General features: G+C 49.2%; 1 protein-coding gene across 6 annotated transcripts in view; it reads left to right on the top strand.

Annotated features, from left to right (window-relative positions):
• RANBP10 (RAN binding protein 10) overlaps nucleotides 1-24,667 on the top strand; it is an 83,462-nt gene extending 58,795 nt beyond the window's left edge. For 5 of the 6 annotated variants that reach the window (XM_086621179.1, XM_086621183.1, XM_086621180.1 and 2 more), the window contains 9 exons: nucleotides 3,251-3,435; nucleotides 7,618-7,730; nucleotides 11,074-11,182; nucleotides 12,320-12,468; nucleotides 14,900-15,095; nucleotides 16,454-16,578; nucleotides 17,582-17,727; nucleotides 18,197-18,308; nucleotides 20,349-24,667. In XM_086621179.1, the coding sequence (XP_086477305.1) occupies nucleotides 3,251-3,435; nucleotides 7,618-7,730; nucleotides 11,074-11,182; nucleotides 12,320-12,468; nucleotides 14,900-15,095; nucleotides 16,454-16,578; nucleotides 17,582-17,727; nucleotides 18,197-18,308; nucleotides 20,349-20,479 (1,266 nt within the window). In that variant the 3' untranslated portion in view covers nucleotides 20,480-24,667. The remainder of the gene's footprint in view (nucleotides 1-3,250; nucleotides 3,436-7,617; nucleotides 7,731-11,073; nucleotides 11,183-12,319; nucleotides 12,469-14,899; nucleotides 15,096-16,453; nucleotides 16,579-17,581; nucleotides 17,728-18,196; nucleotides 18,309-20,348) is intronic. The other variant, XM_086621181.1, reaches the window with a different exon arrangement.
• Nucleotides 24,668-25,097: the final 430 nt, after the last annotated feature.

The raw sequence follows: 25,097 nt of genomic DNA, 5'->3' as shown, positions 1-25,097 counted from the left end.
AGCCCCTTTAGGTGCTGGAAGGTGCTGGAAGGTCTCTCCAGAGCCTTCTCCTCTCCAGGCTGAACAGCCCCAACTCTCTCAGCCTGTCTCCGTAGCAGAGGAGCTCCAGCTCTCGCATCATCTTTGTGGCCTCCTCTGGACCTGCTCCAACAGCTCCATGTCCTTCTGAAAGCTCTTTCTTGCGTTACAGCCTTGTGATGTTGAAGCTGACTGGTAGCACACGTCAGTCAGAAGCTTGGCCAATAAACCTCATCGCTTTTACACCTTTCAAGCCTAAATAACTTTTAGGGTTGACATGTCAGTGAGGCTACACAAGGAATTCATTCAACCCTTCAGAACGTTACCAGTCTAGAAGTTGTTCCCTTGAAGCGCTTATTGCAAAATTTCCCTTTCAGAGGCCAATGATGAAGACAATATTTTGCAATATTGGCCAAACCAGGAAGTCGAAATGGATACTTTCAGTTGAAAACCGTGTTTTGTTGTGGAAAGTCTCGCACACGGTGAAGCGGATTTGCTGCAGCTTGGTTTAGTTCCCGTTTGTATGAAAATACAGCGAGGGGAAAAATCACCTTTTGGCTTAGCACAGGCTGAAGTTAATACAAAAATAACTGCTTGCAAATAGAAGTGACTCTCCCAGAAAGGGAGTTTTCCCCCTTTTTTTGCCAATTTAATTCGATGTTTAGGCCTAACTCTCTTGCTTCCACAAGCCCATATGAGGTTTATCCTGCCTGGCAGTTTGCTGAAACAATAGGAAACGTAAAAAAGCAGAATATGGCAGAGGCCAGGGCGGGTTTCCAGGGTTGCAAAGGGACAAGGAGGTTAAGAACCAAGTCAGGATGAACTAGGGGGTTGTGAGCAACTGGCCACCAACATCAGAGGTGAGAGATGATCCGAGTGTCACGGGGAAGGTGCGCCTGAGGGACTCAGCAGGAGAAGCAGCTGCCCAGTCAGTGGGCTCTGGGGTGATGTCTCCCTACGTCTGGCAGGGTGGTGGAGGTACGTGTAGCTCCCAACAGCTGCTAAACAGAGAGGATGCATCCCACATGTGAAAAATGGAATTTTAACTTGGAGATGATTGGAGAGAAGTTGGTAGGCAGCTTTCCTCCAAAGATGAGTCTACCCAAAAGTGACTGAAAAATACATGGCATGTTGTAACTTGAGGTGTTTTACTTCTAACTTCCAAGTATTTTGGGTGTCCGGTTCCTGGCTTTGGAAGTCCTTGCGTTCATAATGCTAAAAAGTTAAGTTAAAAAAAAAATCTAAAGTATAGAGTATGGAAAAGATCTTATCCCTCATTAGAGATACTTCCATGTCAGCTGGGTTTGAAAGAAAGGAGAGAGTGACTTTACATAAGATGTTTTCTTCTTCCTGTATCAGGCTGTATTTTGTTGCACGCCTCTAACCCAGCAACTTCCTTGGTGCGAGGAGGGGAGGAGGTGTGCTGAGTCAGCAATAAAGCCATCACCCTCATTCCTGATTTCAATTTCCAGCCTGATTTATAGATTCATTTTTTTCCATTGTTTTTTGAGATTTGATCATTTCAAAGGCTGAACAGGTTGGTCAGGACCTTGTCCAGTTGAGTTTTGAAAATCTCTCAGGACAGAGATGCTGCGGTCTCTCTGGGAACCCGTTCCAGTTCTTAATCATCCTCACAAAGAAGAGTTTCTTCCTTATGTCCCATCAAAATTTCCCTGGCTGCAGCTTGTGCTCGTTGTTCTTTCACTGAACATCCTTGAAAAGAATCTGTCTCCATCTTTTTTTGTCACCTCCCTTTTGAGAGTGGAAGATTTGAAGTTAGATTTTCCCTTTTGCCGCCTCTTCTCCGAGCTAATTCCCTCAGCCTCTCCTTGTGCACCCCACGCTCCAGCCCTCTGACCATCTCCGTAGAACTCTGCCAGACCCCAGTTGTGAATGTCTTTCTTGTCCCTGGGATGTGGAGGGGGTGAACCAAGTAAGTACCATAGCTATTTTCCAGATAATCGTAGGAAAACCCGTGCCCCTTGCTATAGAGAAGGAGAGAATCATCCAGGATTTTTTTTGGAAGACCATCTAAACAGCAGTAATAATTCTCACTGATTCGACCTAGAGAGAGAGGTCTGCTCCTCCACCGATCTAACGTCTGACATGGGTTCAACCATGAGCAAGACTCCGCAACCAGGCACCTTCCAGACTTCAGTTCCACCACATGCGTCCGTGTGCCGTGCCCAGTGTCTGGCTTCTGGCTGCGGTGGTCTCGAGCGAAGTGAAAAAACCCAACACCAAGCACTTCATGAGTGGCACCAGAGAGATTTCTTCCTAAACCCCGCAGGCTGTCAGCACATGCCCTGAATTAGGGGATTAGTGACGTTTGTGTTGCGAACCAAAAAGTAATTTGTGCTGCAGAAAAGTGAAATGACAGTGAATGGGACACGCTCTTAAAGAATGTGACCTGTAGTGGTAAGAACCAGGCACTCCTGTACCTCTTCTGATGCCTTTTCTCCTTTCCCCACATTTAAGTGAGCTCACGATCAAATTCATATCCATAAGCTTATTCTTAAAATAGCCTGAATTCAGAGAACTTCTACATAGACTTTGACCACCTGTTTTCAATTAGATCATCTTCAAAAGCTGAATTATTGGCTGAATTTTAGAGGTATTTTCACGGTGGTAACCTTTATCTTTTCCCCGTGTTCTGGTGGCAGGTCAAAGCTTCCATTTGGATCCACATGCTTTTTCTTAAAATGCAATTTGTCCATCAGTAGTGAAATTTCGTGTGTTTTGGGTTCATCAGAGACCTAACGTCAGAGCTCCACTGCCATCCGTTCCCTTTTCATCAGAGATGTAAAATATCCAGACAGCAGCTTCCAGGGTATGAGAGAGTTCAGCTGGAATGGTGGAGAGCACATAGATCTGTTGATTGAGATGATGCCCCTTTCTTTTTTTTTTTTTTTTTAATATTATTATTATTATTTGCTGGTTCTTGGACTTTGGTAGAAATTGCAGAAAACTAAGCCAGAAAGTGGACACGGCATCGATCACTGACTGCTGGGGGACTGAACCCATCATTCTGTTTTTTATGCAATAACTTTTAATAACTGCACAATAAGTGATGGGATTCCTTGAGATGCACCTCAGGGACTGTTGCCCCTCCCTATTCCATTACATTTTTCGATGTAAAGAGCAGCTCTTTTGTCTTACCAACCCGCGTTAACTGGACCCAGCAAGAGAAAGCTGGGTTTAATACCGGTTTCTTTTTCTTCCTTCTTCCCAGTCAAATCTCTACCCTACAGTGGGTCTCCAGACGCCGGGAGAGATAGTGGATGCCAACTTTGGGCAGCAGCCGTTTGTGTTCGACATTGAGGACTACATGAGGGAGTGGCGAGCGAAGATTCAGAGCACCATTAAGCGGTTTCCCATAGGAGACAGACTAGGCGAGTGGCAAGCCATGCTGCAGAAGTAAGTCACTGTGCTGGTGTTCAGCGTCCTTCCTCCTCTTAGGCTTTAAATACTTTTTTTTTTCATGTTAATTTATGCTTTCTTATGGCAAAAATGGCCAGTCAGTGCGTTTTGCTTATATTGGTTTATCCTCTGTTTTGTTGCTTAATAGTCTTTCCCGTGTAGATTGCTGCTGGTTCAAATGTAAAAGATTTGGGAGAAGTTTTCAGCCAAAGACTGTGTGAAAGCTTGTAGGAATGGAAGAATGTGACACTTTGAGGTGATGCATTGGGATGAGGGGAGTGGAGAGGACACCATAAAAACTCTTAACGTAGGAGAAAAGCCATTCTGTCAGTCAGCTGAATTCACACAGAATCCCAGAATGTCAGGGACTGGAAGGGACCTCAAAGGATCATCTAGTCCAATCCCCCTGCCGGAGCAGGACCACCTAGATCAGATCACACCAGAATGCGGCCAGGCGGGTTTGGAACATCTCCAGAGAAGGAGACTCCACAACCTCTCTGGGCAGCCTGTTCCCCTTACTGGGAAGAAGTTCTTCCTCATGTTTAAGTGGAACCTCCTGTGTTCCAGCTTATATCCATTTCCCCTTGCCCTATCATTGGATGCCAGTGAGAAGAGCCTGGCTCCATCCTCATGGCAGTCACCCTTTCCATATTTATAAATATTAATGAGGTCCCCCCTCAGTCTCCTCCAAGCTAAAGAGACCCAGCTCCCTCAGCCTTTCCTCAGAAGGGAGATGCTCCACTCCATCATCTTTGTGGCCCTGTGCTGGACTCTCTCCAGCAGTTCCTTGTCCTTCTTGAACTGAGGGGCCCAGAACTGGACACAATATTCCAGATGCGACCTCAGCAGGGCAGAGTAGAGGGGGAGGAGAATCAGAATTCAGAAATGAAAGAGCAAGGAATAGCCTAAACCGAGGCTGCCAAACCCAGCCTAGCTGAAAACCCAATTAAGGCACTTGATAAATTTATGAATATTGAACGCACGTCCCAGGGCAAAACAGATTGAGTTGGAACTTGATGAGAACAATTGACAGGAGCTGCCAGAGGTCAGGGTTATCTTCTGCCTGAAGAAAGACACAGTTGAATAAGGCTCCTCTGCTTGGAAACAGGTGATTGAGGGAGGTGGACTGTAGTTGTCTGTCAGTCATTTACACCATGGAGAGCATGATTAGAAAGTGATTATTCCCTGTTTCTCAAAACACAAGAATTAGAGAAAAAGCACCTTCTGGCTTAAAAACGAAATAGTTTGGGGTTTTTTTTTCACTAAGTATGTGAAGCTGTGGGACTTACTGCTGCAAGAGGTTGTGGTGGTTTCAATATAATTGGATTTTAAAAGATACACATTTAAATATTCACAGTAATTCATGGAGGCCAATTCCATAGTTATATTTTAAACTCCCAAGTCTAAAGCTGTTCCATCTCTCTCTGCTTATATCTCTGATTACAGGTAGCTCTGTGTTTCACCTCTTTATTATGTTCTTTCCATAAACACCTGATACTGGTCACTGTCATCCAGGAGGCTGAGATGCAGCCATGATTGCATCCGTGTGGTGGTTCTTGTTTTCTGCTACTCTTGTATTTAGGTATTTGCAGATAATTCAGGGCAACCAGCAAAGCCTTAGAAAAGCAACTAGCAGAAACTATTGAAAGTGATGATAATGTCTTTCTTCCAGAAAATAAGGGGCAGGAGGCCTGCCAGAGAGTTTGTAGGGCTCGTAGAGGATTGCAGTATAAAAGGAGACCTTGGGGAAGATAAAACCATTTCCAATCAAATTCTTTACCCGTGTGTCCAGAAATCAGGTAGCTTGTCATGCTGGGCCGCTTCTTTGTGAGGGACTTGGCAGAGGCTGTGTCTGGGATTGAAGAGTCTGTCAAGGAAGCACTGGAAGAAATAGGTGAGGGGAAGTGGAGAAAGTCTCTGGGGTCAGATATTTACCCGGAGTCCTAACGGGACTCGAGGGGAAAACAGGTGAGCTTGTGGCTGTGGAACAAAGTTTGTCTCACCGCTCTGGAGTTCTTCATGTGGACTTCTTTTTAAGAATCAGCATCATGTTTCCCATCTTCCTTCTCTCCGTAGGCAGGTTTAAGTCTGGGCTTGTACCTCCAACTGTTTCAGCTCCAAGCCCTTGGGCCAGTGTTTTCTTGTCCAGTGGCTTTGTTGGGATTCGCAGTATCTTATTTGATCTCTAACGGTGCAGCTGAGCATTTCCTTCCCTTTCCTTCCAAGACTCCTGAGGTGCAGCCTTAGAGAGGCCGTTGCTGTGGAAGGTTTGCTGTAGGGAATGCCTCCCTGGAGAGCAGAGGAAGACTTAGCCTGGCAGAATTTTTCATCTGCGTTGCACTCCCGGATATGCTGTCACTGGAGAGGCTGATCTGAGAAGGCTTTCAACTGCTTGAAACCTTCAGTGGGGCTCACATGGATAACTCATCTTCTTTGTATGTTGTTACAGTCTTAGAGGATCTCTAATCTTTTTAGTTCTTGCCATGAAGTATCTCAGGAGTCATCATCTGCGACTTGAGATCAGCTGGTGTGATTGACTCTGGGAACGGTGCAGGTCCTTCTTTCTGATAAAGGAGGAGGACTCAACATTGCTCATTTGAGAATCTAAGTGGTACTGTGCAGAAGAAGGGGGAACTTTACGTAATTTGTACAGAAAAGCATGCAAGCGAGTTCTGTTTTGAAGAAGAAAAGCCACAGATGGTACAAGGCGCTCTACCACCGCCGTGACTGCTCTAGGTGAGAGAAGCACCCCGAGGTCCAGCTCCTGTGATCTGAGCGCTTCTGCTCTCAATGAGTTTCGACCACGGCTCCCAAGGAGAAGCAGCTATTCCTTTGGAGAACCTGTGGTTCTGAAAGGTTTTTGTTGTCTCTGTGAACATGTCACATAGGTCACAGTGAAGCGCAATAATCACAGAAGGGTTTGGGTTGGAAGGGACCTTCAGGATCATCTAGTTCCAACCCCCCTGCCGTGTACCCGCGCAGGGACGCTTCCCGCGGTGCCACGGGCAGGAGCTCCGGTTTTGTGCAGTTTTGTAGAGCTTTTAAATCTTTGCAGCCTCTGACTCTGCCTGCTCAGTTACCCTGAAGCAGGAGCTGGCTTCTCCCCTCCGTTCCTGCCAGCCTGGATCGCTGCCTTGGGTGTTTCAGCCTGGCTGAGCCAGGGGGACCTGGCTGCCAGGCTTGATGGAGAGAGGGATGCACTTCGTTACGCCTGTCCGTACCGTGCCAAGGGCAAAGGGCATGTCTTGTGCCCGCAGTGGTCAGAAGCACTTGTTTTTAAAACAAGTTTTAAAAATTACACACCTGCTTACAACGTTACGCCTGAAAATTATTGCTGGCTCACAAAAGTCTTCCTTGTACTGAAAGTAGCCAAGTTGAACGTGTGTTTTGAACTGGGACTTGATCGGGTCAATACCAGGTTCATCACTGAGATGCATCACTAGAAGCTTTGAAATCCTGTGCTGGCTTTTTATGTTTCCTTAAAATCCGGTGAGCGTTAACGTTTACCCGCCATATCCTGGGAAGGTGCAAGGGCTTTAGAAATGGTCTGATCAGAAGGACGTTTTTGTCATGTTTGTTTACCTCCCCCCACCATTTTTTGAAAATACAACTCAAAAGTGTGTTAAATGTTTGTAAAATCAATGCTGACGGTCTGCTCTGTAAACCAGCAGATACAAGTATCTGTGAATGTGTAGAAGTCGTAAGGAGATTCAACTACCAAAGACATAATTGCTGACAAAATAAGTGATGGAAGAAATTCAGGACCAGAATCTTTTTTTTTTTGCGATCTATTTGAAAGCCACGAGCCCTCTCTGAGGTTCAGATTTGATGTCTGCATAGGATGTCGCTGGCAGTAACACAGCACTGAGCTCTTACACGTGACCCTTGCACAGCTGGCATTATATAAATAAATACCACGTATGCATCGGGAGTCTTAATTTATTTATGTATTTTCCCCAGAAAGTGAATTTCGAGCCTCCCTCCCGTTTGCTGAGGACCAGGTACCTGTCTTGTGAATTTACACTGTCTGGACTCTGAAGTATGACCCTGGTTATGTCCTAAGCAAGCCAAGGTTGATCACTGACATTGCATCTTCTGTTGTGTTGCTTTTTTTTCTCCAGCGTGATTACCCTGTGTTACCAGTGCCTCTTCACCTGTTTGTATTCTCTTGTTTTCCAGTATGGTCTCATCGTACCTGGTTCATCATGGGTACTGTTCGACAGCCACCGCCTTTGCCAGGGTCACAGACACCACAATCCAGGAAGAACAGACCTCAATAAAGAACAGACAAAGTAAGTCTCTCGGGTAGCCGTTCCCAAAGCGTGGCACGTCTCACCTTCGGGATTCTGCGGAGGAACGAAGTGCTGTGGAAGTAGAAAAGTTACTCCACGACATCAGTGCTGCCTGCAGCACGCTGCTGATGGCGCGGTGCTGCCTGAGGGTCAGGAGAGCTTGGGGAGCACAGCTGGGTGCGCTTGTCCCATCACCGCTGTGTCCCCTCCACCTTCTTTCCTTTGCCTGTCCGCTCTGAGAAATGACCTGCACGTGTTGAAGAGAGGAAATTTCCTGATCAACTTGGCTAATTTTCCTCAGTCTTGTTGAAAACGAATAGCTGAATCCTGGGAGAGACGAGCTGGCTCTCAGCTTCGAGTCCAGCAGTTTCGCACATCAAGCTGAACATAATGTCTTAACGGGCTTTCTTGGAGGGAGTGCCAAATCCATAGGGTGGGTACCTTGGATTTCACCCGAACTGAGGTCGTTGTGCACCGGAGATCCCTTCGGATTTGGGTTCTTCCATGCAGTCTGTTGCAGCAGGGGTGGTTTCGTTAGCACAGTCGTAGGGACACAGCCACATCCATCTATTTTGAGTGCAGCCCCTGGAGTTAATGAGTCTTCCAGTCCCCTTGCAGGTTTTGCCTTCAGGTACATTTTTGGCGTGCCGAGGGGTTTGTCAGCTCAGAGCCAAGGTGTTCAGCTCGCGCTCGGTGAAAAGTTTGTGTTCTCTGTCTGTTGTGGTTACTGCTGTTTCCTCTGAAGTGGCTCATCCCTCAGTTGCTAAGGCTGTAAGTGCTTTTGCTTCCTGCAGAATTAAGGCTTGCAGCTTTCCCCTGCTGTATTTTTGGGGTTTTTTAGCCTGAAAGGCTAAAATATCCCAAAAATACAGCAGGAGAAACAGGCTCAGACTACACAGTCATGGAACATCGGTGTGTTTTCTGCATTCTTCTGGCTGTTGAACACAGGCTGTGTCCTGCTCTGTGCACTTCCCTTCCCTTTGTGAACTGTTTCTCATGTGAATGTTCATCAGGTGCATCGTGCCCCTTTGTAGCTCGCTCTCCATACGTTACGGATGCTTAGCCAGCGTTCGGGTTCATCTGGGGACTCTGCTTAGTACCCAGAATAACTCCTAGTTGCTGCCCGTTAGTGCTGATGGGCTTTGTGCTTTCCAGGTCATGCATTATGCAAGCCTGACCCCAGCCAGGGTTCTTGCTGGTGTGGTTTTAATTGGTAAAATTGGTAAATTGTCTTATGGGAGACACGCAGGACAGTGCGGTCTTGGTCCTCTGAGGACAGATGACAAGAGAGATGGGAAGGGAGGAATAAAGAGCTCTGAAGTTGGGGCTTAAATAAAAGATGTGAGGATGGAAAAACAAAAAGAGGGGAAAATATAAAAGACTGGGTGCTGGTTGATGAGCAGGACATGAGCCGGCACCATGCGCTGGCAGCCCAGAAAGCCAACCGTGTCCTGAGCTGCATCCAGAGCAGCGTGGGCAGCAGGGCGAGGGAGGGGATTCTGCCCCTCTGCTCTGCTCTCCTGAGACCCCCCTGCAGTGCTGCCTTCAGCTCTGGGGTCCCCAACCCAAGAAGGACATGGAGCTGCTGGAGCGGGTCCAGAGGAGGCCACAAAGGTGATGCAAGGGCTGGAGCACCTCTGCTCTGGAGACAGGCTGAGAGAGTTGGGGCTGTTCAGCCTGGAGAAGAGAAGGCTCCGGGGAGACCTTCCAGCACCTTCCAGTACCTAAAGGGGCTACAAGAAAGCTGGAGAGGGGCTTTGGACAAGGGTGTGTAGTGATAGGACAAGGGGCAATGGCTTTAAACTGACAGAGGAGAGATTTAGATGAGATCTAAGGAAGGAATTTTTGACTCAGAGGGTGGTGAGGCACTGGCACAGGTTGCCCAGAGAAGCTGTGGCTGCCCCATCCCTGGCAGTGTTCAAGGCCAGGTTGGATGAGGCTTTGGGCAACCTGGTGTAGTGGAAGGTGTCCCTGCCCATGGCAGGGGGGTTGGAACTGGATGATCTTTGAGGTCCCTTCCAACCCAAACCATTCTGTGGTTCTATGATTCTGTGATCTGTGAGAGCTGCTGAAGAAGGCAGAGAAGAGCTGTCAAAAGCAGCGAGATGTGAAACGTGCAAGTAGAAGAACCAGCGAGCGAACTGAAGGAGACTGTGCAACACACGTCGGTGTGAGAGCCGCCTCTCCGGGTTCAGCTTTCGGCGATGACGACGAGCAGATCGACCCTGAGGAGTGGGAGCCAAGACAAGTCGCTGCAGGCTGGCGCTGGGGTTTGCTAATGAGGATCACCGGGCTGGGCGTCCAGCTGCTCGTGACTTGCCAAAGTCCCAGCCTGCTGTTCCTAGAGCCTCTGCTTGCAAAGCACCTCGCAGGCGATCCAAAACCTCCTCTCTGTTGTTCCTTAAGGAGTCCTGGAAAAACAGAGAGGGAAGTGCAGTGCGGTTTTAGTTTTAAGGACGTTTAGTTTTTAATTTAAGTGCGCTTAGAAAAAAAAAATAAACGTGAAGCTCTAGAGACAGGAGCTTCCCTGAGCGTTGTGGGATCAGATCGGTGATTGCGTTGAGTCTTGCACTTGTGTCTTCTGACCCACCGAAGGAACATACCCGGGACACGAACACCCAGGGTGATAGGTGGCTTCTGCCTTGTGTCGTTGCACCTCCTAGAAGTGTACAACTCGTTGAGCTCCTTCTAGCTTCGCCAATAGCTGATTCTGGAGCTACTTGACAGGTACCACCTCCTCGTTGTGGCTCAGGTTACTTCTCTGGGAAGACATTGAGGTGGGACGTGCAGGAACCCAGTTTTGTTGGTATAATTACTTCTGTTTAGAGGTGGGGATAGTGGGGAAGCAGTGCTGTGCTGCGGTTTAAGCCCCCAGACCCTCTGAGAAGACTCTGCTCATCTGGTGGTCAGCCATATAGTAAGCTTCCAAGCATGGACCAGCCAGAGAATGTAATGTGGGAGTGACTTAGGGATTTCCACTCTGAAATTGTTGTTTCCCTGGCAGCCTCCTTGCTCCCATCCTACTGTTGTGTCCTGCTTTCTTCTCCATTGCTGCATAGCTCTGTGATGAGAAAGGACTAAAGTTCTGGAGCACCCCACCCCAACACACCCACTTCATCCTTCAGATCCTTCTACTCTTGGTGTTTCTGAGTGACTGACAGATTCTCCCTCGTTTTCACAGGCTTTTCCTCATCCTAATCCATAATAAACAGAACATGGTCCCCAGTTCTCTTTAGCCCTTGTGCAAGGTGGTGGCGGGGGGCTGTGCGGCGTATGTGAGATGACTCTTCTGGCCATTCTTGTTGGCTGATCTGTGTGTCAATGGGTCTCCTTTTGCTTTCAGGAATACAGAAGCTAGTATTAGCAGGCAGAGTGGGAGAGGCTATAGAAGCCACCCAGCAACTCTATCCTGGCCTCCTAGAACATAACCCCAACCTGCTCTTCATGTTAAAGTAAGTATGAATGGCTTTATACTCCCTAATGCTGAAATGTGTAGATGAAGGAGGGAAGAGAGAAGCTGTCCAGCCATCCAGTCTGGCTGCACACCTAGGTCTGAATTCAAACTGTTTGAGATCCCTTTGGGAGCAGGTGGGAGAGGACTACCCTGCTCTTGTGAGACCCTACGTTCAGCTCTGGGGCCTCCAACATCAGAAGGACATGGAGCTGTTGGAGCGGGGCCAGAGGAGGCCACAAAGATGATCTGAGGGCTGGAGCACCTCTGCTATGGAGACAGGCTGAGAGAGTTGGGGCTGTTCAGCCTGGAGAAGAGAAGGCTCCAGGAGACCTTCCAGCACCTTCCAGTGCCTAAAGGGGCTACAAGAAAGCTGGAGAGGGGCTTTGGACAAGGGTGTGTAGTGACAGGACAAGGGGCAATGGCTTTAAACTGAAAGAGGGGAGATTTAGATGAGATCTAAGGAAGGAATTTTTAACTCTGAGGGTGGTGAGGCACTGGCACAGGTTGCCCAGAGAAGCTGTGGCTGCCCCATCCCTGGAAGGGTTCAAGGCCAGGTTGGATGAGGCTTTGAGCAACCTGGTGTAGTGGAAGGTGTCCCTGCCCATGGCAGGGGGGTGGTAACTGGGTGATCTTTGAGGTCCCTTCCAACCCAAACCATTCTGTGATTCTGTGACATAGGTTCAGTCCTTTGCGCAGTGCTTGTAGCAATGTAGATGTGGCCCTTTTGTTGCTGCTCAGACCCGATGTGGCTTTGCCTCATGAGGTCAGGCAGAGGTGGGTGAAATTTTAGCTCTGCTCACTGCCATAAGCTCCTTCACAGATGGCCTTAACTTGTCCTGTGGGGATCTTAGAGCTCTGGAGCATGTGGCAGTCACTGTGAAGGTTCCTAGAAAGGTAGATGTGTGGAAAAGGGAAATAAACTTGCTTTTTGGAAGTATCTCAACATTGTTCAGCATCAAAGCTGCCGTTTCTGAACTCCTCCCTCCCATAGCATTATCAGAGCACTCACAACCCAAAGGTACCAGGAGTCTGAAATGCCTTTTTCAAAGCCAAGAAATGTCACTAAAAAGCCCTCCGTGCAGAGCATCCCGGCTGTCACACCCCCTTTTCTCCTTGTTGCCTCCCATGAAATCAGGTGCCGGCAGTTTGTGGAGATGGTGAACGGGACAGACAGTGAAGTACGTTGCTTCAGCGCCCGCAGCCCCAGATCCCAGGACAGTTACCCCGGCTCCCCCAGCTTAAGTCCTAGACACGGATCAAGCAACTCGCACGTTCACAGTACTGGTGAGTGGGTTTTCTGTGTCTCCTGGTGAGAAGAGCAAATCTCCAAGGTGGACGTGGTCGTGTGTTACGTCACCTGCTGCTTTCTGTACGTTCTTCTCTGAAATTGTCCTTTCCTTTCTCATGCCCACCAGAGGGGACATGCTGTTACCGTGGGGGTGTCCATGCTGTTAGGGAACTGTTTTTGCAAGAGTTATTTTTCACAGACGATTGTCGGCAGAGCAGGTTTTTTTCAAAATAAAGCAGCTTTTGAAGGTGGCCCTCTAGTGCAGCCACTAGTGATGCGGTGTTTCACCGACCAGGCTCTTGGAGGAGGTCTTGGAGGACACAAGGCTGTGTCCTGTGCCTTGGAGTCTGCAAAAGAGTTGCTTTCCAGTGAGCACCGAGCAGAAGATGTGCTGTTCTGGCCAACTGAGGGAGAGGTTAGGGGGATGTCTTGCGTGAGAGCTTCTCCTTCTCCCCTGGACTCTGCCTTGCAAGCTCTAATCGTGTGAGAAGGGGATGGTTCTGCACCTGCCAAACCTATCTCCAAAGCATCAACTCTTTGCAGTTTGGGAAATGAAGCTTTTGCATGTGACAAACTGTGGACAGGGAAACATCTAAGGGAAAGAAAGACAATTACTTGAATTACCTCCAAGCTGTCACTCACCTTCCCAACCCAGTATCTTTGTTCTCCTGTGTTGTGTTGCGAGAAGCCCTGGCTATGTTCTTCTCACTGGATAGTCAGGACGCTCCCATCGGTCCATAAAATAACGGTAATACCTGTTTTCAACTGGGAGATGCCTACATAAAAACCACAAACCCTGCAATATATTTGTCTCCATACACGGGACAACACCTTCCACAGTTCTTTTTGTCAAACCTTCTGCTTTCAAAATAGTGATCACTTCATCAGGGCGTGTTTCAAAGATTAAGCAGAACTGTTGTGCACAGTCTGCTGCGTCTTTGTCATCAAAACCCACGAAACGGCCCATTGTTTGAACTTTTGCGTTGTCGTGATAAAAGTCTAAATAAATTGCCTACCTGTAAATCTAACTGTGGGATCAGCTGATGAATTTGGATATGTCACCATCACTTCTGGAGGAACAGCCGTGCCAGGTCACGTCTGGCCAAGACCCTGTAGTCAATATTGGTTGCCTAAGGAAGAAGATACGAAGAAGACAAGCCCATAGTGAGCTTTTTCTGAAATATTATTTGAGCCCCTAATGATTTTTCTGGAATATTGTGTCCAGTTCTGGGCCCCTCAGTTCAAGAAGGACAAGGAACTGCTGGAGAGAGTCCAGCACAGGGCCACGACGATGATGAAGGGAGTGGAGCATCTCCCTTATGAGGAAAGGCTGAGGGAGCTGGGTCTCTTTAGCTTGGAGAAGAGGAGACTGAGGGGGGACCTCATTAATGTTTACAAATATGGGAAGGGTGACTGTCATGAGGATGGAGCCAGGCTCTTCTCAGTGGCATCCAATGACAGGACAAGGGGAAATGGATGTAAGCTGGAACATAGGAGGTTCCGCTTAAACATGAGGAAGAACTTCTTCCCAGTAAGGGGAACAGAACACTGGAACAGGCTGCCCAGAGAGGTTGTGGAGTCTCCTTCTCTGGAGATGTTCCAAACCCGCCTGGACGCGTTCTTGTGTGATCTGATGTAGGTGGTCCTGCTCCGGAAGGGGGATTGGACTAGATGATCCTTTGAGGTCCCTTCCAATCCCTGACATTCTGGGATTCTGTGATTTGCAGTTGTCTTGATATTAAGTAGCCCCTGTAAGTTTAGCCAGTCATTTTTTGAAGCCCTACAAAACTTGTGGTAATGACCGAAGGTTTGTGTCCTGTGTCAGCGAGTTGCACAGCTCGGTGGGCACCTTTTGTGGGAGACCAGATGGGATTTTAAGCCTGAATCTCCTTTCAGCGATGTCTGTTCTCCGGAACGAGGAGGGTTAGCTTGTGATTTTTAAGAGAATCGTTGTTATTTGCTGAGTGGTGTGTGAACCAAGTATACACCTGATGTAAGTCAGGTTGTGGAAAGCCTGGGAAGTCCTGCTTGCAAAGAGTTCTTGTGGCCCATTTTTCACCTGTGCTTTCATAGTTTTCCTGGGTAGAGGGTTTATGAGAAGTATTTGGGTTTGTGAGAAGAGAGTTCATAAACTTTACAAACCATCTGTGCTTTGTAGTTCAACAATAATCTCTGTACTTGTGTGAGCTGGTCTCTTCTTTACAGCCTGTTTCTAGAACTTCCTTAAGCTCAGATGTTGCTGCTGAGCAGTGAGGTTCCTTCCGTATTCGTTTGCGTTTTCTCGAAACCCGCTGAATCGTAGTTTAAGATCTGCAGTCTTACTTTGCTTCCTTCCCTTGGGGCCTGCCCTCTTGCTGAACTGTTGACTTCACAGTAGGGCGATATTGTCAGTCTGGTCTCACTTCTCCCTTTCTTCTTGACTTGCAGGAGCAGATAGTCCAACCTGTAGCAATGGCGTCATGTCTACAAAAAGCAAACAGAGTCACAGTAAATACCCAACGCTGAGTTCATCGTCTTCATCCTCCTCCTCCTCCTCCCCCTCATCTGTGAACTACTCTGAGTCCAATTCTACAGATTCTACCAAATCTCAGCAGCACAGTAGTACGAGTAACCAAGAAACCAGGTATTTTTTTACCTTTGTAGGTGCCCAAGGAGGGTGAGATGATGGGAGAGGTCTCAGTCTGCGTTCTGGGGAGCCAGAAGGGCATCTCTCCTGCTCTTTTGAACAACAGGATAACTCTTCATATCTACAGGGTCACTGTTATTCCCAACAGGCACAAGCCTGTTCCAGTTCCACAGCCCTGGCTCAAGCTTGGAGGCTCATCTCATAAGGAATATCTTGTTTCAAACACCAAGCTGTCCCATTAAAGACTGTGTCAGAGCCCAACATGACACTTTGCACAGAAGCTCTCCCACTGAGCCTGTTTTTGTTACCACTGCCTCAGCCAGTCGATTCCTGCTGCTGGGCAGCTTGCCCGCCCTTTGGTGAGTGAGCACCACCTCAAGTGCATACTGGGGTTGGTGTGTTGCCCTCTTGAGTGTTTTTCTTGGGCTGCCTCTACCTGTTGCCCAGTTCCTTCCAGATGAGCCTCTGAATCAACAGTTTCCTACTTGTGACAGCAAGTCAGACCTCTGGAAATCCTCCCTTCTCCAAGGAGCCGTGGGCAGTCCAGGAGAGGGGGATAGTTACTGCTGCGTTTGCTGGAGCGTGGAGCGTAGAATGGTTTGGGTTGGAAGGGACCTCCAAGTTCCAAGCCCCAGCATGTTGAGGTGTGGTGAGAACCGAGCTTCCTTTGGGCTCGCTTCCCAGGTTGGTGTTGCAGGGCTGTCTGAGGAGCTGCTGGAGCAGAGGATATCCCGGTGATTAGTAGAATCTCTTGCTAATTGCAGCTGGCACTTATCCCCTGAGTGCGGTTTGCAGGACAGTTTGCAGTCTCTATCGTGACCTCTGGAGAGCCGTACAGCACGAGACTGAGCGAGAAACACTTGTTCAGACTGGATTTACCAGAATCATTTGATAATGCTGGATTTATGATTCTTTTTTTAAATGTAGAGCCCAAGCCCCAACAAGATTTTCTCGTCATTTCGGTTAATCAGCCATCTCCTTCAGACCACTGTCTTGAAGATCTAAGCCTAAAGCCCTTGCGTTCTGTGTCACGCTTTTTTGGAAGGGTTGGTGGCTTAGTGTGTTATGGCTGCTGTCCCAGAGATGACTGCTTCTGGAAAAGAAAGGAAAATGAGAAGCACTCTGCTCCTGTGATTGTGACAGGCACTTTCAGAACAGAAACCTGTTTCATAAGTTGCCTTCAGAAACCTGCAATAATTTTTGCTCCACTGAATTCGACCATCTGGCTCCCTGTAGCCCGACTGGCACCTTTCCTGGTTTACTGGCCGTTGCTGGGCGTCATTTGGCATCTGAGATCTTCATTTCTTCACTTTCTAATTTAGACATCTGGCTTTTCTTTTCTCCTTTCACCTCAGTGACAGTGAGATGGAAATGGAGGCTGAGCATTACCCCAACGGAGTCCTGGAAAATTCATCCACCAGGATAATGAATGGCACCTACAAACACGAAGAGATCCTGCAGACGGATGAATCCAGCATGGGTAGGGCCTCAGAGGCAGGAGGGGTAAAGGGAAAGACAAAGATCTGGTACAAGAGTTAAAATTGTGATTGGGTTGTGGGGAAAAAAAAAAGGAACTTTGGGTTCCTTTCCCCACTCCAGTGAGTGAAGTTCTCGAGATGCCTGTTTCATGGGGAAAATGAATCTGTCCTGGAACTAAAACCAGGTCTGGCTTTTCATAGTCTCTCAGCAGTGCTGGTGGTGGTGTGGAGCAGAGGAAGCGATAGGAGTCAAAGGTTTGTTCAGCACTGGTGATGAATTCCAGCTCAGAGCAGTCCTGGCACTTCCAGCTAGCAACCTGATCTAGTTGGAGATATCCCTGTTCCTTGCAGGGGGGTTGGACTAGATGACCTTTGAAGGTCCCTTCCAGCCCTAACCGTTCTATGATTCTATGATTCTTCCAGCTGCAGAACTGAACGGAGCGGTGAGGGGCTGGCTGGTGCCCAGCCAGAGCCCTCAGCACAGCGTGGTCACCTACAACTGTCCTGTTTGTGGGTGCTTCAGCCAGGAGGGAGAGGATGAATTAGCTGCACTGCCTCTGAAACTGGGGATTCCTCCAGTTATAATGGGTCTTGTGGCCACCTAATACTGGGAAATTGGTGGTGTTGGCGTCTCAGGCTGAAAGCTTTCCGAGTCTGGTTTGTTAGACCAGGGGTTTCCGTGTTGTGTGTGCTGTGTCGCACACAAGACAGGGTAACGCAGCTGGGGTTCCGAGCTCCGGTGATTTTCTTGGAATACTTGATTCGTAGATGATCCTCAGGCAAACAAACTGAGCTCAAGTTTTCCCCGTACCTGACAGACACTATGGAAAAACCACTCTGGCTGTGGTAGTGCAGGGATCAGCAAAAGCTTCCGCTGGGATAAACTCAGAGCAGGGAGCAGCTTCCTGCTCCAGAAAGGGAAGGAGTTTATGGGTGGCACAGCACAGAACGGGCAGTGGTGGGGAACGAGAGGTGATTGTTACTTCTCCACTGCCTTTCCTCTAGAAGACAGCTGCCCCCAGAGGCAGCTCTGTGGAGGGAACCACGCTGCCACGGAGCGAATGATCCAGTTTGGACGGGAGCTGCAGATGCTGAGCGAGCAGCTTTGCAGAGAATACGGGAAGAACACAGTGCACAAAAAGATGCTTCAGGTAAGCCTGGGCCTTGTGCTGCGTCACAGAAGTTCTCTGGGCCACGACTGGGGATGTGGGTGCTCTTGCAGAGCCCCGGGTGGTCCCCGCTTCCGCACCTGGTGAGGAAGAGGGGGCCTGCATGGGGATCAGAGGTTGAATCTCAGTGAATGTAGAACATCTAGAGCCAGTTCTCGGCACAGGAGAGAAGAAATAGAGCTGCTGCCTGCCTTCGCTCTTCTCTCCAGCCGACACTCTACCTGCCTTCCCGCGCTGGCTCCCCTGCCAGGCGGAGCGGGCACCCTCTTTAATCCTCTGTCCTGATGGCCCAGTGCAGTCCCTTGCTGCCAAGAAGGGCCATTTCTTTTCAGGAGATAGCACCTGCCACCTTGGCGATGGCAGGAGGTGCCCCAGCTGATGGACTTGGTGGTTTCTCCCGTGCGTTTCAGCCATGCATGACCTCACTGTGCCTTTCTCTTCTCTCCTACAGGACGCGTTTAGCTTGTTAGCTTACTCAGACCCTTGGAACTGCCCCGTCGGGCAGCAGCTGGACCCGATCCAGAGGGAACCTGTGTGTGCTGCTCTAAATAGTGCTATATTGGGTAAGGCCTGGTTCCTCAGCGAGCCCTACCCACTGGACATACCTGCTGCCAAGGGCGGTCCTGTGGCAGGCAAGCCTGGGAGCGTTAGGAAAAGTTCAGAAATACTTGTGTTTAGTTTTTGCCTCTCCTTCTGTGGCCGTGGACTGACAGGGCAGTGATGCAGGAAGGCAGGTGAGAAGGGAAGCCTGCAGAGAACAGATCCACCTAACTAATCTTCTTTTGGCTCCCTTCTTTGGGTCTTCCTCAATGGTGCTTCCAAGGATGCTCCTTGGGATTTTCCTCCCCTGCTTACTGAGGAAGCCGAGATCTCATAGATGCATTTCCTGCCCCTCTTCTTTCTTCCTCCAAACCCAGCTGAATCAGTTTGCTGGCATTAGCAGGGGTCTTTTCCATGCTGTTTGGCTTGGCAGAGTTTTATCCTGGCATCGTTGTTGCTCTGTTGCAGCAACTCGTAAGCGAAGCAGGTTTCCATAGTGTTGGCTCTAAAGCAAAGGGGGGCCATAAATCCAGTTACCTTTGACCTCACGTTGGACCTGCAGAGTTAAACGGGTCTGTCTTCCCTTCGAGCATTGTCTCTACATGTTCCCATCGTGTGCTGTGCCTCCTAGAGCCCAGAGAGCTTGGCTGCCTGCATCCCAGTGTTGGAATCGGGGCTGTGGGAACGGTCCGGCCCTGTTTCTCTTTCATTTCTGATCATAACTGTGCTGAGAGGAGCCCGCTCTGTCCAGAGGTCTGGTTACAGGTTGGTTTTCTTCAGCTAGCAAGACAGGTCCCCTTTTTCTGATGAGCTTTGCTCTTTGTGTCGTGGTTGGAGGGTCATGGTTGGAGCCACGTATGAGCAGTCTCTTGCCCTCCTCTGCGTCCTCGAGAGCTGAATGTTTATGCCTGTTCTTCTGTTTTCCTTAGACAAGAATGTTCCTTGGCCCAACGGCTCATTGTTGTTTACTCTCTTATCTTGAACCTGGTATAGTAAATGCGGTAGCTTTCCCTCATGGAAGTCTTCTGCTTGCAGTCAAGAAGTTGCCACGTCATTGCTGACCCTCCTGGCACCTTCAGCTGTAGAAAATCCCATGGTGGAGAAATGGGTATAGTGATAAGGAGGTTATGGCTGGGTTCATCCTAGGCAGGGCCCTTGATCTTGTCACCAGACCCTGCACGTGCTGCAGCCTCGGTCGAGGAACTTCACAGGACACTCTGCAGTCTGGCTTAGCTCAGTCCAGCCACAACTGGCCAAGCACTGTCCAGTGGGCAGCTTCATTGGGTCTGCACACCTCACGTGGAATGTGCCAGAAGATTTAGAGATTGTCTTCTGGGGGAAGGAACAGCTTGATGGACAAAGCCATGAGGGCTCCTGTTCTGCCTGAGTAGAGGAACAGCAATTACATGGTTTGGGAAGGAGAGTCCCTTCCCCTGACAGTCAGCGTGGGCAGGTGTCCAGCAGGGTGGCTCAGTTCTAGCCGTTGTTTGTCCAGTGCTCGAGTGGCGTGGACAAGCTGCTGAGGGGTGTCACCAGGGAGACGTGAAAGATGGTGTCTGGGCGGGCTTCGTCACACAGGTTGCAAGACACCTTGTCTGGCTCGGCTGAGGATTCCCTTTTGCTTACACAGCAAATGAAGTTGGAAAGAAGCAGTGACCAGTGAGTGAGTTTGGCCAGGGCTTGGACAGCACGAGTGGGAGGGATGGACAGGTTGCCTCTCACTCGGTGCCGGTTTCTCCTGCCTTTCCTTATTCTTCCATGTTTTGATCTCTCGTGCTTTGAGAGTTTTCTGGCGGACACAGAGGCAGCAGGAGCTCCAGTGCCTTTTTCTTGCTCTGGCCACCACAGCAGGACTTTCTCAAAGGCCCTGTTGAGCTGTGGCCCCAGGTGGGACACGTCATGGGCGGTGGGGTGTGTGGAGGAGCAGTGGTACTCAGGAGTAACTTACTTCCAGAGCCAGCGCCTTCTGCCTGGGATGCCGTGCTCGGTGGCCAGGTGGGACATGGAGGGACCCTCAGCCAGGACGCCTCTTCTAAACAAGATTTCTTTTTTTGTCCCCACAGAATCTCAGAACCTGCCAAAGCAGCCCCCGCTGATGCTTGCCCTGGGCCAGGCCTCGGAGTGTTTGCGGCTCATGGCTCGCGTGGGCTTGGGCTCCTGCTCCTTTGCCAGAGTAGACGACTATTTGCACTAGCCACCAGAGCAAGATGGAGTTGACATCGCTGAGTGCTGCCCTTCACCCTCCGTTGCTGCCACTCTTCACCACCACCACCTCGTTCGATAGCCCGACCTTCCTGCCACCAACACCCCTCCAGCACACACACACACAGACACACACACACAGACACACACACACACACACACACAGAGCCTGCGAAAGGGTTGAGTGAGTCCCTCACTGCGTGGCCATTCCTGACCCCAGGAATGACTGGCAGATCTTACCCGTCTCCCTGCCATCGCTGCGGCTCCAGCGGCACTCGGTATTTCGCTGGTTGTTCTCATGTAGCGCCTTCCGACGTAGGGATTTCTCTTTACTTCCATTGGAGTTGTTTCTCATGGATCCAGCAGTATTTTATCTGGAGAGTGTTGCTGAGTTGGTTTCTGCTGATTTACTGAGGAAGCTCATCAAGTTGGTGACAGCTTGTTCTTTTCTCCCCTTCTCCCTCCATCGTGCACACACAGCATCATCTTCTGTGCTAGTTATCTGAACTCTTCTCGCAGTGGCAGTTCAGAGGGGGTTTGGTTTTTTTTTAATTTTATTTGAATCCTGTTTATTAAAAAGGTCTCTTCCACCTCCACAAAGTCATTGATGTATTTATTGCCCACAGACTCGATCCCAGCCATACAGCTCATACAACCCCACAGGAGACCTGGTGAGGTAGGTCCTGTCACACCCTAATGATGGGAGTTGGAGGAGCTTGGTCCTTCGTGGTGCACGCCTCTGTAAGAGCACGCGGCTCTCAAACGCTTGTCTTTGCGAGTGGGAAGAGTAGAAGACTTTGACGTTGTCTGTGTTAGTGGCTGCACTGTAGGAGCATCTCACAGCCCTGAGAAATAGGTAATTCCAGCTGAAGGGACAGGACTGACCAGTATGAAGTCATCTACCACTGTATTAGTAGAAGCAGGTCGTGTCAGCCTGCAGGAAACAGCCGTGGGTGCTGCCTGGTTGGGCTGTTGGGTTTTGTGTTAAACCACACATCCCCTTTTTCTCCATGGAGGAGGGCTCTGTCCCTGAGACTCACTAATAATAGTATTTACTGACCCCTCCACGTAACGCTGACCCAAATGAGCCCTTCTGAATTTTGAAGTGTCTTGAGAACACCAGTGTGAGCTGCGCCCACCCTTGCAGGTTGCACGTGCCGAGATCAGGTTGCGGATTAGGGTCAGTATGAGCTTTGTGAGGTCTCGGATGGGAGCAGCAATGTTTCTTTGAGGATTACTAAGAAAATTCTTTTAGTTTCAGGTCCAAAACGACCAGGAAGGATCTGTGGGTGAGTAACCTTCAAGTAAGATGGACTGATGTGTCCCTGCTGATATGTCTCAGGCCCAGGGGCTCAAATGCTGCTAAGCTTTTGGTGTTCAAACCATCTGCCTCAGTTTCTGAGCATGTTCTGGTGACTGGTGAGGCTGTGTAGCAGGACAACATGCTTTGCATCTTCTGGTGTACCGTTAGGAGACTTCAGGTTTGGTCTGACTGCGCGGGAGGAGTTGTAATTCGGCACCAAGTGAATTTTAGGTCAGTAGCTCTGAGGAGGGCCCAGAGGAAGCTCAGACCCAACATGTATTTTACAAAGATGAAGAGATCGTGTTTGCTCTTAAAGTGGACGTTAGCCTGTGCCGGGGCTTCAACCAACAGGAAGAAAGGAAGGTGGGGTGTGACCTCTGGGCAGTAGCCCAGAGCTTTAAGGATTTTTTGCATTTGCAAGGCTTGATTTGCAGCTGGAACATGAGGTATGAAATCAAGGTAGAGCACGGGAGCAGGTGTCCCCTGCGCTGCAAAGACGACTGTGGCAGTGAACGTGTAGATGGTGTTGGAGGCGGTTTGGAACACCTACCTCTACCATTCGGTGAAGGTATACAACGTGTGGAGGCAGCGCTAGAGCCATGGTGGCCTGAGAAAACAGGCAACACGAGGTTTAGAGATGGAGGAGATGTTTTTGTTGGATCTACTCGTGTGGTTGACAAAAGCAGAGGGAGCTCTGCCTACCAAAGCCTTTCTTCTAGACAGGCAGAAGCAGAGGACTGCAGTAAGCAGAAGAATTGAACTTGCAAATCTGGGGCTTCTGTTTCAGTTCTGGGGAGCAGCTCATGTGCCTGGAAGCTTATCTGTTGGATTTTCAACTCTGCTGGTTGTCCTAGTGATGGATGTTACCCCAGGTTGCAGAGATGCTGTAACTCAGTGGGCAGGGTTTCTTTCTGAAGCCTCTGATGCTGGACCTGCTGGGCCCAACCCAACCCATCATGCCATTGCTGAGGCAGCATGTGAACTTGGCTTGGTGAGAAGTTCTTCTCCATGCTCTCCATTTCGTAGACCCATGGTCATGGCACGTTGATGGGCTGACGGTGGGTACTTAGGTGGTAAATACTCTAGTACCTGCTTTGCCTTTCCCGTTGGGCGACTTCTGCTGCTGTTGGTTACCGTTTAGCTCATTGCTGGCTGGCTGCAGTCGGACCTCTCTCATCTTTGTAGCAACACCATCTTTATCTCTGAGGTTTTTGTTGTTCCTTCTCTTTGTGGTTCCCTTAAGCCAAATCTCTTTGTCATTTGTCATGTTAATGTCCCACCTGGTCTCTCAGCAAAGCTGTGCTGACTAATCCTAGAGCGTTTTTTTTTTGGATTTGTTTTCTCCTTTGCTCCAAAAATCCAAGAGATGCTCCTAGATACCTGCTTATTCTAGTGCCAAGAAATGCACGGTGGGAGGGTCTCTCTGGCTTCTCATGGAGACCTTCCCTATGGTAGAAACCACCTTGTTGTTGTGTCATGGTTAGTGCTGCGAGGCCACACTCTCAGTGATGATTACTGCCATGGAGCAGGACTGAGTCGTTCTTCCTGCCCCTGACAGTGTGCATCACGCAGAAGCAGTAGATCCTTGAAGACTAGGCGGAGGTGACGCTTTCCACTTCTTGCATTCAAAGCAGTAGCCCTACCTTGAGTTGTTTTGCCCTTTCCACTTGACCCAGTTCCTAACTGGCCTTACAGCCGTGTCCTGGTTTTGCTGGGATGGAATCATAGAATCAGTTTTCTGTTCAGAAAAGCTACGTTTCCAAAGTCAGCTGCATTTTTAAGACGACTGCAGCACCCAGTTTGGTGAGAACAAAGCTGATAAGACACCTTGGTTCAGTTTGTAACCAGCCGTGGTGTGCAGGTATCCAGAGTGATCGAGGACTTTTTCCACTTGTTTTTTGGTCAAGACCCAGATGCCCAGGAACCTGGTGGGAGCGTGGCCAGGGCGATGGACACTTGAATTGGCAAACGTGTGTTCCATACCGTGTAACGTCATCCTCACTATAAATTGGAAAGTTTGTTGGAGACAGGGGCTCTTCCCTCTTCCTCTCTTCTCTCTCTCTCTCTTTCTCGATGGTTGCCATCCCTGGAGGGTCTCTTCCATCGTTCTGCTCCCAAAGCCAACTCTTTCTCTTCCAGGATTATGGTTTCGGGATTTTCCTGGCTGGGAACAGGCTGGACATTGGTCAAGGGGTGGTGAGCAGTTGCACCGTACATCACTTGTCTGTGTATATTATTATTTTCATTTTTCTTTTATTTCAATGATTAAATAATTCTTCTCTCAACTCACAGATCTTCCTTTCTTTTCCCGATTCCCCTCCTCAAGAGGGGAGGTCATTGGGTCTCAGAACAACTGGCTACTGTTTAGCCCAGGTACAGGCTAAACATAGACAACCTGTAACCAGCACCGAGCGCTGCTGCCACTTCTCACCACCTCTTCTACCTGGTGTCCTAATTCTGTTTTTTGAGGAGTGCAGAGGCTTTTCTGCTGTGGCGTATCTGTCCCATACCTGTTGCTTGGCCTTGGGTTTTTTTCAAGTGGTTTTGTGGTTTCACTGGTGGTTTCTGCGTGTTGTGCTTCCATTCTGACTAACGTGGTCATGACTCAGTGTGGGGAAGAGCAATGTGTCTGTGGTGTGTGGTGGAGGTGGAGGCTTCAGCCCACCACTGATTCCTAGATGACATTTCTTACTTGGTTTTTCCAGATGATTTTTCAAAGCCTCTTGGTCTTTGAGCATCCTTGGCTGCTTCTTGGTGGTTCGTTCTTCCCTCTGAGGGTGGTGAGGCACTGGCACAGGTTGCCCAGAGAAGCTGTGGCTGCCCCATCCCTGGATGTGTCCAAGGCCAGGCTGGATGAGGCTTTGAGCAACCTGGTGTAGTGGAGGGTGTCCCTGCCCATGGCAGGGGGGTTGGAACTGGATGATCTTTGAGGTCCTTTCCAACTCAAACCATTCTATGATGTCAGCTGAGACCTGGTTCAAATTGTTGCAGTCATTTTAGAAAACAAACAGAACTAAATTGAATTGAGGTCTTTGACTGTGGTTGTACCCCTGACCACAGGCTTCACGCGGTTTAAAAATTACTTTTATAAAAGTGATTTGGGCTTTGTTATTCCAAGTGCCTCGTGCCTTGCTCAGAAACAGATGAGCCAAGAACACGCCAGCTGAGACTCTGCTTCATCGGGGCAGTCCCTCACCATGTCTCTTCTCTCAAGAGTCCTTCAGAAAAGCCGTGTAAATGAGTGTGAAGCCCTTAGTAGAAACTGCTGGCTGCCCATTTCTTGGTGAGGGTGACAAGGTCTCAGCTA

Source organism: Tauraco erythrolophus, chromosome 15 (genome assembly GCF_009769465.1).
Source record: "Tauraco erythrolophus isolate bTauEry1 chromosome 15, bTauEry1.pri, whole genome shotgun sequence".
NCBI classification, from domain to species: domain Eukaryota; kingdom Metazoa; phylum Chordata; class Aves; order Musophagiformes; family Musophagidae; genus Tauraco; species Tauraco erythrolophus.
The sequence above is the reverse complement of the archived record's forward strand: the minus strand, read 5'-3'. Positions and strand labels throughout refer to the sequence as shown.